The 15719-nt window shown below is 41.4% G+C and overlaps 1 protein-coding gene across 2 annotated transcripts in view; it reads left to right on the forward strand.

Annotated features, from left to right (window-relative positions):
• The window catches only part of EFNA5 (ephrin A5), a 277399-nt gene extending 262038 nt beyond the window's left edge, over nucleotides 1–15361 (forward strand). Inside the window, exons 3-5 of one of the 2 annotated variants that reach the window (XM_040447082.1) lie at nucleotides 5123–5188; nucleotides 5607–5687; nucleotides 10881–15361. In XM_040447082.1, coding sequence (XP_040303016.1) covers nucleotides 5123–5188; nucleotides 5607–5687; nucleotides 10881–11002 — 269 coding nt within the window. In that variant the 3' untranslated portion in view covers nucleotides 11003–15361. The remainder of the gene's footprint in view (nucleotides 1–5122; nucleotides 5189–5606; nucleotides 5688–10880) is intronic. The other variant, XM_040447090.1, reaches the window with a different exon arrangement.
• Nucleotides 15362–15719: the final 358 nt, after the last annotated feature.

Genomic DNA, 15719 nt, shown 5'->3' on the forward strand with positions numbered 1-15719 from the left:
TGAACTGTGAGATCATGACCTGAGCTAAAGTTGGACACTCAACCCATTGAGCCACGTAGGCGCCCCTTAGTCCACATGTTTTTAAGCTCATCTGTACATGCTATTTCTCCTGTTTGAGGAAGGGCATTCTGTCTTATGACTTAAGTTTACATTTTGTATCAAAGCTCCTTTTAGTTCACCCAGCAATTTGGAGTTAAAGTGAGACATGATAATTGCACAGAAAAGCACAGGTTGGCTGCATTAGCGAAAACAAACTAAGTGGCATGGGCAGGAAAATGAAAAACCGTTTTTAAGGGCTGGAGTGAAAACAAATGGATACATCTTGTAGTATTTCTTCAACAGCAGTTTATAATTACTTCTCTTCAAGGCATATTTTAAGTGGACTTGTAACAGTAGCTTGAAAAGTAACTAGGAAGGGATCTAGTTGTTTAGACGTGGGAGCCGCATAAGGCAGGAGCTGCCCTGTGGAAACCGGCATGGTGGTTTTCCAGAGAGGAGACCCCAGTGCCTTAGCTTTTAAGGTCTTACTCAAGTCGGCCATGGGAAGCTTTTGGTAGCACAAAGTTGTTTTTATATAGCACTGTATCAGTTAGCTGTTGAGTTACAAATTGCCCCCAAATTTGGGGCCAAGACATTTAATATTCACAGTTTCTGTGGATGAGTGATCCAGAAGTAGCTTAGCTGGGTCCTCTGGGTATGGGTCTCCCACAAGATAACAATCACTTAAAGGTTCAGTTGAGAAGGATTCACTCTCTAGTTCCTCATCAGATTGTTGGCTGATTGCATTCCTTGCACACTCTTGGCTGGAGGTCTCCCTCAGTCCCTTGCCACTGGGCCTCTGCATTGAGATTCTCACACTACAGCACCTTGCTTCATGAGCAAGAGAAACAGTGCTGGCAAGAAAGAAGCCATGGTCTTTTGCAACACACTCACAGAAATGACATCCTATCACATTTCCTGTATTCTACTCGTTAGAAGCAAAAACAGCTAGGTTCAGCCTGCTCTCAAGTGAGAATAATTGGAGCCAGGTCACAAGCTACCTGTGAAAAGCATGGTGCCATTATACTGTGTGCCATGTCCACCTGATAAGCCTGTAGTGAGTTGCGATGTGAATACTGTTACATTTACAACGCTAAATCTTCTAGAAGTACTGATTTGGGGGCACTGAATGTGGTCCCCTTTATGTATCAGATTGGCTGATAAGTGCTGAGCTGAGCTGACCCCAGGAGACCCAGGAAACAGGTTTTCAGGAATGGCTGGAGTTGGGGCCCCTGTCTGAGGTCATGGAACAGACTGAGGATATGCAGCCTTCATGGCCTTATTAGCATGATACTCTAAACACAGAAGACCCTCAGATTATATTTCATTACGTGTTGTATGATTTTGATTGTTTTTTTGCAGATCAGTAGGGGGAAAGGACCCTGTGGTTTGATTTATAAAGTTTCTATTAAGATCAGGGAATGAGAGGTTGTACTTGTTTTAATGGTCCCCTACCCCTATTCCCAGCTTCCGGACTCCAAATGTGCATTTTCAGCAATAAACCGAATAAAAGGATATGAATGTGGATTATGTGACAAATGTTTGAGACAGGAGTTGCATTTATATTTTAGTTTGACCAAGTCTGTTAGAAAATCCATGTATGTTCATGGGAAGAGTTCAGGTCTAGCTGTTCTTCATCTGTTGCTGGTTAAGACTTAATTTTGGTTGCTAAAGCTCCACTGTGGCAACTCAGGGAGGAAATGTGTTCTGTTTTTGTTTTTGTGTCTTTAGCGTTGATTCGTTTTTGAAAGAGAGGAGAGGAGCAGAGAGAGAGAGAGGGAACCAGTGAGCCCCATGCGGGGCTCAAACTCATGACCTGAGCCAAGTTGACCGGTCAACTGACTGAGCCACCCAGGCGCCCCAAGGGAGGAACTGTTTTAATTCTTTTGTCCCATATCCTGTTGATTGGCTTCTGTAGGCGATAAAATTCCCTCTGATAAACACGTCTGGGACAGCTTCCCACTCCTAGACCAAGCTAAGTCCATGCCTAAAGCTTTGCTGGCAATTCACACAGACCTCCATTATCACACCGTGGTTCATATTCATGTGGTTCATATTTATGTCCCCGGCTGGAATAAGCACCCACACAAGGAGAGGGACAGTGTGTCTTACATACCTTTGTACCCCTAGTACCTAACAGGGAAGCAGGCACATAGTAGGAATTTTAAAGCATTTGAATGGATGGATGAACCTGTTAGTAATTATCATCGGTTTTCAAATGTTGACTATTAATTTTCTAAGGAAAGGAGGATATGAAGTTACAGATTTTATTTTAATGAAGATAGTGTTGGCCATTATAAACTGTCATGGCTCTAGAATTATCAGGATTAACACTACCTACCTCCTGAGACAAGTCAGGCACATTTTCAGCTTTTATTCCCTTGTGTCCATGTGCAACTCCTTTTTGCTCATAATTGATCCCGAGAGGATTTTCTTTATACCTTCACTTGTGGGACGGTTACATTTTTCAATTCCTCTGTTATTTGGTGTTCTTAATGTTCACTCCACTGCTTTTTGTTTACTTGTGACCGGTGAAGCACTTTTTAGATTACCTTTTAGTCTTCCAATATTCATAATTAATAGTGTTGTGTTTTGCACACAGTATAAAGGCATCCTACATTTGTCATCTGGGGAGTATGGGGTTAAGAAACCTGGAACATAACATGGAATAAAGCCAGACTCCTGCTTCTTAAAATCTTACATGAAAAGTGTTTAGGCTTTTTGGTTTTGTTTCTCTGTGGGGTGAGCAAGGAACCCAAAGTTATCGCTGACCTGGCATGTCCTACATTTTCAGGTCAGCCTGTAAGGGTTAAGAACTGATTGCATGAGTTCAGGTCAGAGGTTGCAGAGGTAGCTGATTTAATGTCATCTGCGTTGTGTACTCATGTTATATGTTTTTATTCTGTCTTCATCAATTTTTCTCAGGATTAGAGTGTAATTAATAGTTATAGCATAACGTGTAGGTCACATGATTGTTACAGCTTTTCTGGTGATGGGAGAGGAGGATGTGATGGAGAAGTTAGATCGGAAAAGAGGTTTTTGTTTTAAGTACATTATGTGTTTTTTTAAGTGTTATATCCTTAATTCACAGAAGAATGTAGCAGCCTGTAGCTAAGGCCAACTGTCCCATCTCTCAGAGCTGGTGAGAGATCGCTCTTCAGTTTTTCCCAGACAGCTTATCATCTGTTGCTGTTTGGTTATTCCTGTGTGCCCTACAGTGATTTTTCTGTCCTGAATATACAGGATTTCCCTGACATATAAATCTGAAAGACCTGTACCAACTCCCAGAAAGTGCCCCCACTCAAATAATTAAACACTTGATCCTGCCGCAAGCCTACTGTGTCTTGCAGGGTCTTTGGTTCAGTCCGTTCTTGCATGTGGCAGATCAAGTTCAGGAAGCTTGCAGTGAGTTGATCTCAGCTCCAAAGTCCATAAAATGGCAGTGTAAATATCCACGTGTCACCTTTTCACACCACCTCTCGTGAATAAGATGTAAACCATCTCAAGAACCCATGGTTTTTCTAATGAATTGGAGTCACCTATGCGGACTATATTTGTGACATGCACATGTGCAGTTGGGGTCCAGAGGAAGGACACCATTTCCTGGATCAAACCACAGAGTGCAAATATTGTGCCCTAAATAACACACTAGTTACTGTAAATGTCAGTAGAGGGAGTTTTTCCGACTTTGATTTAATGAAAGCTTACAGCAAAGCCAGCTGTTAGCACTTCTTAACTGCTTGTCAGAGGGGAGAAGGGGAGAGACAAAAACCTCTTTTCTGTATACTTTAGTCTTAGAATTAGGAGTTTTCAACAGGTGCTGAATAGTGACACTAGGGGTCCTTTACAGCTTGATGCCTTTTAGGTGGTGAATTTATAAGTTCTCCAGCACATGGATCTGGAGTTACTGGAGGGGACTGGTGTAAAATTAGTTTGGAGTTTGCATCTTGAATCCCCTCACCTATGCACTAAGCGTTTTCAATTTCTGGGCTCCCATGAGGAATCAAAATAAAAAATAAAGGAGAGAGAAGGCATATCAAACACTGGTCCTGACTTTGTCACTGAGGGCATTACCAAATAACCGTAAGCCGTGTGAGTTTTAATTGCTGTCATCTGCATTTTCTGAAGAAACCACTTGAAGCAAACACACAGGGAGGAAAGTATGCAGCACTCGTTTCTGTAATTTCTGTCATTTCTAGAATGCATTAGTGAACATATGAGATTGTTAAGGGTCTTACCGCCCTTGGAAATCCCTTTGACATTATGCTGTGTGTACTGAGGGGAGATCATCTTTCCAATGCAGAGAAAGTTTACAGTCGTATTATCTTGAAGAGGAGAAGAAAGTTTCTTCCTCAAATGAATTATAACTTGAAACATGTTGTCATGTTTTGGTAAGCCCACTTTATTACTTCCATCCTTCTCTGTGGCAAAATTCTTAAAATAAATGTACCATTGCACCAGTGTGCTTTCTCAATAGCATATTGTACTTATAATAGCATGATGGAAGTTGCTGGGCTCGGTTTAGTCATATAGAATGCAGAGCCAAGTTCTGAGTAAAACCTCTAATTGAATTACCTGCAAAGCACTGACAGACAGGCTTTCAGGACAGACAAAGCTTTGCTTTCCCCAGCAAAAATAGGTCATGTTTAAGTTGGCCTTGTAACTATTTGTTACTGGTTTTTGCCAGCACTTTCACCTTGGGCCCCTTTTCCTGCAGGAGACGCGGAGGAGCTCTATGAAGGCCGGAGGGCTCAAGCATTATCTTCTTATTTTAAAGAAAATTGATAACAGATAAAGTTAAACGGAAGAGCCTTTGAAATAAAAATCCAAAGTATTTTCCTGTAGATTACCAACATTCTTGCATGAGTCCTTACTGTATTGAAAAGAAAAGATAGGGATGGGAAAGTAGCTCTTTCTAGCAGTCTCCATCAGTCTGAAAAGTATTTTTGTTTTAACTTCTGGGAAAAAGTAGAGTATGCTCCTGTTGTTGAGGAAACAGTTTCTTGTAGACCACTTGCATTTGAAAATGAAGCATAATGTGTTGTTGTTCTCTCCTTTCTCTCTCATTTTGTCTTATCCACAGCCTCTGCAATCCCAGATAATGGAAGAAGGTCCTGTCTAAAGCTCAAAGTCTTTGTGAGACCAACAAGTAAGTTGACCAGAATGAGCTTCAGAGGGTGGCTTCATTGCGCATGCTTTATTGTGTGGTCTGGTTCACGGCGGTAAAACTTTTTTTTTTTTTTTTTTTTTTACTGTTAAATCCTGTGTGGTATCTGTTTTGTATATCAACATCCATGTTTTAGTTTTCATCAAATTTTTTCTCATCATTCTTCATGATGCTTTTATTTTTAAGTACACAGCAGTTGCTAACTTGTTGTTTCTTAGACTGTTGTACGTGCACAGCAAATGGGAACAATATTGGCATTTGGACACATGCCATTGATTGTAAAACGATCTCTACATAAATTAAAGGAAAAAAATAGAGAGAAAGAAAAAAAAAGAAAGAAATGGGAGTTTAAGGGTGTCTTCACTAACATATTTGGCTGTTATCTCTATTTTTGTTATAGATAGCTGTATGAAAACTATAGGTGTTCATGATCGTGTTTTCGATGTTAACGACAAAGTAGAAAATTCATTAGAACCAGCAGGTTAGTATGCTTAGAGAATCTCTTTTAACAAATGCATCTCTCTCTGGTGCTTCCGTACTTTTTTTCCTTTCTTCTTCTCCGCATGTTTGCACGTTATAGTTGGTCTGCTTTTTGCTCATTGCTAGCAATGCTAATATTACTTATATTCTACTTCATTCTCCAGTATCTTCGTGTAATGCATGTTAGATAAAATATGACCTTTCTTTCTTGGACATGGGTTTGATGTAATGCAGTATCCTAATATAGAAGCCCCATCAGAATGCTAAAATCTCACTACTTTTTACCATATCCTCCGAGCATGCTGGTGAATCACTGTGAATATTAATGGATCTGTTTTCATTTAAGACAGAAAAAAATTCTATCGTGTATGCTTATAAATATTATTACATTATTTCCAAATCTATGGATGAAAGTAATCAAGACTGTTACACAAAATCGCAGCTAATTCAACATATTTCATTTTCTCTAGCAATTCACGTGCAGTCATTGAACTGATCGAAAGACCTTCATTTCAAATATTATTTGTGCTATTGTTATCAGTAGCAATTGGTCTGGAGAAGTATAATCATGTTGCCCAACACAAATCACACACTTGTGGCTCCTCCAAATTTATGTCATCGACCCAGTGCAATGTGATCCTTGATGGCTGAGGCAAAATAAGTATTAAGGATACATTTTTTCTACTGCTGATCTCCACACACCCAAACTTTCCTGTCACTGAAGAAAAATAAAACCCACAAAAGCACTCATCAAAGTATTTACACTGTAACTACACTGTAGTGTACTGAGTATAAAATGGTGCTGTATACTATCCATTTGGTTATAAATGTAACTAGACTGATTCGGACGGATAGGGGTCCTGTATCCACTGTGCAGTGAGGACTGTACCTTGATGCCCCCATATGCCTACCTTCCTGTGGTTTCCTCTCTTTGTCCTACTTGGCTTGAGATCTTGACTGGTTTCCTTACCCAACTCTCAAAGCTTAATGGAATTAAAATTATTTCTTCTTCACAGAAAGATGGGAGCCCCCCTCCCGCCCCACCTTGTGTGAACACAGACTTTTTTTTTTTCATCTGTTTATAGTGGAACTTCTCTTTTTTTATGGTCCTAGAAATTAAAGTGTTGTGTAGTCCACTTTCTCTTTGGAATATTGTTACTAGGACAGTCAGTGAGCCTTAGGGAAACTTACCCTGAGTAAATGTGGTGCCTCAGGACATAAAACAGCTTTCACATTAAGAGTCAGGTTTTCTTCCCCAAGCATTCTTGTTTTTCTAAGGCAGGCATCTTACCCCAGCACAAATGGGAGGTGTGTACAAGAAAGCTCTGAGAGGCCTTCTTGGCTCCCCAGGGATCAGTTAGCTGCTTTAGAAAGTTGCAAGGAATGAATGCCGACACAGAGACATTTTAATTGTGTCCTGGAAATCTGGAAGCATTACTGTGGCTTTTCATGGTACGAGACTCCTCACAAGCTTGCGGACTTGGTCCCTCATAGGATGTATGAGTTAGAGGGGCTGTCTCCTAAGGACCACAAAGTCTACACTCTTCCCTTGATAACTGAGACTTGCCCAGGCTGCATCACTAGTTTGAGACTGATCCAAATTTAATGTTCAAATTTCTCAACTCCTATCCCAACGTGAGTGTAAAAGTAGGATTTGCTTACCGTCAGTAGAAACATAGATGTTCATAAAGAGAACTTTACTCTCTTGCATTTCTTAGTAAGTCAGGTGTAGAATGACCAGCAGAGTCAGGCATAAGTTGTAAGCGTAAGTTATTCTGAATTAGGATTTTTTTTAATGCATATTGTGGCAGATGTAGGCATATCTTTCCAATAATCTTTTTTCCAGGTAAATTCCATTGCCTATCAAGAGAGCAAGAGACTATTTAGAAATAATAGATTGCGTGTTCTTCTCTGGTAACCAGTAGCTACACTGAGGACTGCTCTGCATTAGGAAAATTACCTTTGAATTCAAATAATGGTAAAATGCAAGATATTAAGATGCATTCATACGTGAGCATATTTCACGGTCTTTGGGAAACAGGTTTTTTCACTGAGCATTTAAAATCCATGATGGCCCCCAAACCTACACACATATAACTGATGGAAGTTTGAAGTTCAACAGAATGTGGTGTGTGTGAGTGCATACGTTGGAGAGTGGAAATGCGGGTGCACACGTATAGGGATCTGTGCAAGAAAAGCTCTTGGAGTCAGTTGTGACTGTATTTAAGGGCTTTCTGGTGAGCATCTTCACTAAAAAAGTTATGACAAGGTTGAGCTACCATCCCTGGCTCTATGAATGCAGTAATAACTTTGAGTAGTTCATCGTATTCCTCATAAACTTCAGTCAGACTTGTGGCTTTGCACCACTGTGTTGAATGTCTGAGTATAGACCTAGACTTTATGAATGCAGAAAGCCTGAAAGGATCCCACTGCATGTTCTCGGTAATGTGTACTAATTCACCTGTCTTTGGAATGTATTTGTCTTTTTTGTTTGCTTGCACACTCTGCCTGCCAGTTTCCTATCATCAGGGATACAGGATGATCTCAGGGCAGACATATGCCACATAATATGCTCCAAAATATTGCTCGTGTTTTCTCAATTAACCATTGAAACCCTCATATTGTAGAATCCTGGTAGGCAGGAGGCAAGGCTTGATTTGGTTTCAGAGGAGGAATATTTTCTGCTTTTAAGCTACTCTTACCGTTATGAGTGTTAGAAATTCTCTGATGTTTAGATGTGATTTCTATTGGGATAGATTTTGCTTAAGAATCCTTCCTTAGAATTTTGGAATTGCTCAGATTTACCCAAATGACAGCCAGTTTTTCATCTTGCTGCGCAGGGGCCATGGAATCTTCCAACAGTGAGGCCCTGCTATAATCAAAGGATGGTTTGTAGAATCCCAAGCCAAGGACCAGCCTGTTACAGAGAGAAGAGAAGAACCATGATGCCCTAAAGGGACAGATTTTCCCCCTTTGAGTGCGAAGTGGCACTTCCTGGTTAGTTGTTTAGAAAAGGGTTACTTCCAAAAATCGATCCACAATTAGAAGACTGAAATGTACATGTAACCTCATGCTTCACTTGTAGGTAAAACAAAAGCTTTCCTCCTCTCAATGTCCGCAAGGTCATTCACCCTGTCTTGTGCTGCCTGGAGCACTGGCTAGACCTTGCGGAGCATCTTGGAGGAACAGGGAGGGCAACTCTCCTTTCAGTGCATGCTGAGTACCTGTATATTACCTAAGTACCTTTTATCAGTACACATCCACACTTCACAAGGAAGAGGGTTGGGTAACATGGTAGTGAAAACACGATGGAGAAGAACCCAACAGCTGATGTAATTTCAGGTGTATAAATATGAACGGTATTTCAAAATGAAATCTGGAAGCCTCAGGGTTTCTGGTTGGTACAAATTAAACCTGAAGTACTCTCTATTGTTCTGATGGACAACACATCAATGCTCCTGAAGTGATCTGGATTTTAATTTCAGGGCCATTCAGGGCACTTATGTCTAAGTCCTGCTCACTACATATTTAATACATTTGCAAGGCTGACAGAAGAACAGAGGAGAAGAGACCGCAAGTCGTTGGCTGCACCATGTGGGGCTTTATATTTTTTTCCTCTGTATCCATTTAACTTCCCATTCTTGCTTCCTAACCTTCTCTGGTCTTTTAAGCCAAGAGCCACTCCACGCAGGTTTGCTGAGGTCCAGGAAAGGGGAGCAGACGTGACACAGAGATGCAGGAGCTTCTACGTGAGGACAGGCTCAGGTGCTAAGAGCACTGCAGGGCAGAGCCTGGACACTGCCAGGATCTATTGCCTAGTTCAGAGTGGCAATGAACGTGATGAACGGGAACGGCCTACCTGAGCATGTCTGAAGCAGGGCCAGCCTGTGAGCCTGAAAAGTGGTCATTGCAGGACCAAGAATAGGGAGTGTGATTGATAGTGATGATACCTAGTGAAAAAGAAAGCATCCTCATTGCGACTTGTGACAATCTACAGGAGTTTGAATTAACAGTCCATTAAGGGGTTGTACGTGGGTCCTGCCGGGATATTTAGGAATTCTCCTTTGAGGTCTACAAAACTGACCCAAATTACTAGAGTCTCACTTGGAGTGAATACAAGATGACAGTCTCTGCACTCTTACAGGAAGGCCCCCTGATGCTGAAATAAAATCTACAGCTGAACCCCTCCCCGCCACCTTGGCCCCAAGAACGTGTAATTCAGAGAACATGTAGTCTAAAAGCACAAGTTAAGCCAGGAGGAAGGAAGAAGACCAAAACTGGAGCAGAGCATGGCTCCCAGGCAGGCCTCCAATCTATCTTTGGGTACTAATTGCTGCAAAGTTCCTGTTTCAAAGTTAAGCCTGTTAATCATGCAGATCAGGAAGGCTATCCAAAGTCAGAGGCAGCCTCGTAGAACACTTTATAGCTAAATAAAAGAAGCTTACCTCACTTAATCCATTTTATTTAGAGGAAAATTTGCATCCACGCCGATAATTTATGTGCCAAGCTTCAGCCTGATAAAAATAAAAACAGTCAAGTTCAAGTAATTTAATCCTGGAGATACAGGGTTTGTAATGGAAATAGCACCATAATTGATTCCCAATTGTAGGCAAACTAGTGGGCACCATTTATTGAGGTTTAGTGGGCATTATGTGTAGTTAATTTAAATGCGGTTTTTGGCATTTAATTTTTCTTATCTGACAATTCACGTAGGTAACCAACAACCAGGCATTCAACACTAATCCTCTGAAACAGCTAGAAAGCAGGAAACGGGCAGCCCATTCTGGTCAACCACCAACATGCCAATATAACTACAGCCTCCCCTGCCAAACATGTTCCTTGCTTCTCCGTGGCATCTTGGGTTTAAAAGGTGCATTCAGGTATCTCAGCTTTGTGCAAGGTGTGCTAGTGAGCAAACCAAAGGAGATCACATGCAGAGGTTACAGTCTGTGTACAATTTTTCCCCTCACTCTTTAAGGAAAGTAATAATATTGCTGAAAAAGTCCAATTTTCTCTGCTTCTCCTTTGTTTGCTGTAAATAATGAGTGATTATGCAGACATGAAAGTCAATGGTGGCACAAGGTTCATTACCCTACTTTGCAGAGGGTGGCGAGGTCTGTTAACAGCAGGCTGCTGCAAGAGAGTTATTAAGGATGTGAAATCTCATTGGAATGTGTGCTTTCTATTTGAACAGATGACACCGTACATGAGTCAGCCGAGCCATCCCGCGGTGAGAACGCGGCACAAACACCAAGGATACCCAGCCGCCTTTTGGCAATCCTACTGTTCCTCCTGGCGATGCTTTTGACGTTATAGCACAGTCTCCTCCCGTCACCTGTCACAGAAAACATCAGGGTCTTGGAACACCAGAGATCCACCTAACTGCTCATCCTAAGAAGGGACTTGTTATTGGTTTTTTGGCAGATGTCAGATTTTTGTTTTCTTTCTTTCAGCCTGAATTCTAAGCAACAACTTGGGGCCAGGAGGGGCTAAAGTAGTGGCTGCTCCCCTACCCCATCCCACCCCTAGCCCTTGCCCTTGACTTTCTCTCACCCCTTCCAAGTTAAATGGACTCCAGATGAAAATGCCAAATTGTCACAGTGACACCAGTGGTCGTCAGCTCCTGTGCGTTCTCCTCTCAGAGCCCACCTCCGTTAGCGTCCTGTGTCAGCGGTATACGGACAAGGAAGAATAGTGGCAGATGCAGCCAGGAACGGCAAGGCCCAGGAGGGTTGTGCTCTCCCATACAATATTTATGCCTTCTCATTCAGGACTGTAAGCTGATCGTGCGGGGCATCGTGTCACCGTGTCGAGTCCAGAGGGGAGGTATTAAGAATAGATATAATATTACACCCTTTCCTCTAGGAGTACATAAATGAACAGGCTTCTAAAAGGTTGAGACACTGGGGGTTTTTTTGTTTTGTTTTGTTTTAAGATGACGGTCTTAAAGCATTCTTGACGGCAAAACTTGTGCTCCGTGAAAGAAGCCTTTTTTTCTAGAAAGCAGGTCGGGTGCGGGAATGCTAGCACAGAGCAAGTGTGAGAACAGAGAAAATTAGGTTTGGTGGGGGTGTGTATGTGTGAGTGCCTCTAATTTTTTTGGTGACTGGGCAATGCACACCAGATTTTTTTTTTCCTTTGAATACAGATCACCATGGTGCTACAATTTTTTTTTTTTTAAAGAAACTCAAAGAGGCATTTTTATGAATAAAGTGACCTTCCCCAAGGCTGACAAGCCAGGGTTGATGAGTGTATAATGGAATAGCTTTGGATACTCCTCTGGGGGACAATATGTACCAAGGAAAGGAGGTCAGTGGCCAGAGGAGATGTGATTTGGCTTTGCTGGAGCGCCAGTGTGCTGTGGCCTTTCCCCGACTCCCACCCTAGTACCCACGTTTTGCTCCACACTCCACAACTGCAGGGGCTCAGACACACACCCCTGTCACCAGGAGAGTCAGTCAGCACTACTTGGGAGGGCTAAAGGGAAATTTGGAATAAAAATTCCAAAGTTTGGAATAAAAAAATTTCAAGTGTTGATTTTATATTCTTTCCCTTTCTGACACAGCCTGAAGCGTAGGGGGAACATGTGTTTATCTGTGGGAGATAAACAAGATGGAGTCCCAAAGACTTTAACAAAATATTTTTTTAAAAATCCACTAGAATAGAAAATACATTATTTAGATATACTTTATGCTGAGAGTGAGTATATATGCTTGTCCTATTTAAACTTGTGAGAAAAAAAGTGGTATCCCTTGATACATTTAGAAATATAGGGGGCTATCTTGTTTCATTGTGGGGGCGGGGCAGAAGGAGAATAAACGCAAGATGACCCTGTTTGAGGAATCTTAGCATGGCCAACAAGGGACATTTCCAGTTGGTTACCAGGAAATACAAGCTTGGGGTTACTACTGGTGAGGCTCACAAACTGAGCTCCAAAGCCTAGACAGGGGAAAGTGTCAGACCAATGAAAGGAAATCTAGCCTTTTTACTAACTGCCCGGCATGTCAATAGAAACCATGCCTTTCAAAATAAAACAAACAAACAAACAAAAATAAATGCCATGATTATGTCATAGGTGAAAAGTTGGAAGCGGTCCAGGAAATAAGGCTTTTTAAAAATATGTGTTTTTTTTTAAATGTCTAGATGAAAAAAGAGAGGGGTCACAGTATGGACAGACTTTATGAATGGGAATTGGCTACGAAATTGTGAGTAACTCTGAATTAGAAAAATATGTGAATGAAAGGCAGCTGTAAAGGCACTTGCACCCTGGAGAGTTGTACACATGTTGAAATGTAATCTGGGCTTACCTGATCCATGTGGAATGGATGTTACTGCCGGGTCTGTTCACACTTGGAACCATGGCAGTGAGGCTGCTGGCCTTGCAGACACCGTCAGTGCTGTTCCCCCAGACATCAGGAGCTTCTGTGGAGTGGCAGAGTCTTGTCACAGAAGGCAGCCACCATTTCACTGAAACAAAAGTTCACAGCATTGGATTCTTTTTTTTCCTTTAACTCTGTATATGCTCAGCACTCTCAGTAATACCCCGTAATACTTCTTTTTATTAATAGTTAACCGGCTTGTTGGTCCAGTGGGATTTGAGTGGGGGTGGGGGGGGCGGATACCTTCTAAAATGGATCAATAGTCAGAACCAAAATAATACTGCATGTTCTATAACCACAAGGAAATCAAATGATCCTATAATGATTCCAGTTAGTCATAACTACATTAGCAGTGCTAATTTCATTTTAGAAATGGTGACTTCTGTGGTTTTGCTAGCATTTGTCTCTAACAAATGATAAAATAATTACTCATGGCCCTCTCTGCCATTGTCTTTCATTTTTCACAGTGAAATTAGACCCCTTTACTTCATCATGCCACTACAAATTAAGTTTAAAAAGGAAAAAAAAAAAAAGCAAGACTATCCACACCAGTAGACAGTGTGCTTCTCTACCTTTAAGTGATGTAATTGTAGGTAATGCTTGCCACGGAGTATCCAAGAAAATGATTGGTATCAGACAGTTTTCATCTTGTCCAGAAAGTGCTGGTGGCCTTTTATGGTAGTGTTACAACCCTCTGGGGGCTTAGGAGGATGTCGATGCAATTTTGTAGCAGCTTTTAATTCAAAAAACAACTCAGAAGTCTGAAGGGCAGCCTGAGCTGCCTCTCAGCCCCAGTTAGTCAAACCCCAGCGACCTTTGCCCCTGGTTGCCAAGGGCTTTGCAACATGAAGCAGGGAAATAAGGATCTGTCTGTTTAGTGGATACTGTGTATCCTTTAATAGACCAGGTAACAGTTCGTGTTAGTTTAGACTATTGTTTTGTACTGTACTTTCTTGGGTGGCAGAGGAAAGAAAAGTAAAACATTAAAAAAAAAACAAAAAAAAAAAACTGCGTTCTTTAAATTCTGTATTCTTAGCGACCTCTGTTGTATATAGTGTTTGATAATAAAGTATTAATTTGATTCTTATGTCTTTTGTAAGTGAGAACAATAGTCTTTCAGGATACAAAACATGCATTGAGGCTTTGAAACATCCAATGTATACGTGGCTAAGAAGAGTCACAAATGGCTGAGACACTGCTCCGTACAGGACTCGTGTGTGGTCATCACCCGCCCAGTCGTAAGACTCCATCATCTCGGGACCTGGAACAACATGACTTTTTTGATCAATATTTTATCCTCACTGTTTTCAAGGTCTGATGTTGGAGCCCTGTGGTGTTCTTCCTCCCCCAGCATGTTGGTTTAAAAAGGTTTAGGGAATTTAGTAACAGTTCTGGATTTTGGTTTGGTTTTCTGTTTGTGGTGGTTTTCATGGACTGTTTCTCCCCAGGAAGAGGTGCCAGAATCCCACGTGGCTCAAGCATGGGAAGGGTTTCAAGCCAGTCCATTTAGGAAGGTTAAATGGGAGCTGTTTCCCTGTGTCATTGTGAAAGGAAGAGTCGCACAGTACCTGTGGATTTTCAGGGACTTTGTTTTTCTCTGGTGCCTTAGCAACGGCAGCAGCCATTTTCATTAGTTTCTCCAAAATTAATAAAACAGTTTAAATTCCCCTCCATTCATTGCTCTCAGAGCTGTGGTCAGTCGTTTTTTCTTTTGAAAACCACCTCCACCAACACCCCCGTTTGCCTACCACCCCTTCCCCCCTTTTAGATGTTTTTTTTTTTTTTTTTTTTTTTGTCTCTTTCCTTCCGCCCACGTTTTATTTTCCCTCAGAACCGTGAATGGGCAGGTCTGTCTCTGGTTTGGCATCACTGAGTTTTTCCCATGCATTTGCCCAAGAGCTGCTCGGATGTGAGACAAATCTCCCTACAATGGGCTTGCTCCCATTGTCTGTACAGTTTAATAGATGCTGGCATGTTGGAGGTTACCCATGAGTCAAAATCCGCTTTCCATGCTTACTTTTGACACCCCATTGAAGCCACTCATTGTGTGTGCGTCTGGGTGTGAAGTCCAGCTCCGTGTGGTCCTGTGCTTGTACTGCCCTGCTTTGCAGTTCCTTTGCACTTACTCATCGAGTGCTGTTTTGAAATGCTGACATTATATAAACATAAAAGAAAATGTAAAAAAAAAAAAAAAAAAAAAACCCACACACAAACCAACCCATACAATCTGTATTTGTATATACACGTGTCCGTACAAGTATACCTAAATAAAAATTAAAGATTTTCATCATTTTAATTGGAGCCCTCCTTCTACTTTGTTCCTTGAATGACGCCTTTATTTCAGGGGCTACTTGTACTCTGCTGATTTTTCAAAATCTTTGTGGATAGAAAAGATTATATGATACGCACAAGAGAAGGCCTGAGAAGCTCAAACAATGCAGGGTTAGAAATGGCCAACTATCTGGGCACATTCCAGTTACTCTGATGAGAAAATGGTGAGATTCAAGCCTTGTCTCTGTATCTAAGCCTTAAAACAGGTGCTATGGCAAAGCCCTGCATCCTAAAACCACTTAAATACATTAAGAGCTAAGTACAAAAATTATGTTCTTTCACCTCGTGTAGTTTTTCACCCCATCAAAATAGAGACAGAATGG

Source organism: Herpailurus yagouaroundi, unplaced genomic scaffold, assembly GCF_014898765.1.
Source record: "Herpailurus yagouaroundi ecotype Mexico unplaced genomic scaffold, PumYag 29, whole genome shotgun sequence".
NCBI classification, from domain to species: domain Eukaryota; kingdom Metazoa; phylum Chordata; class Mammalia; order Carnivora; family Felidae; genus Herpailurus; species Herpailurus yagouaroundi.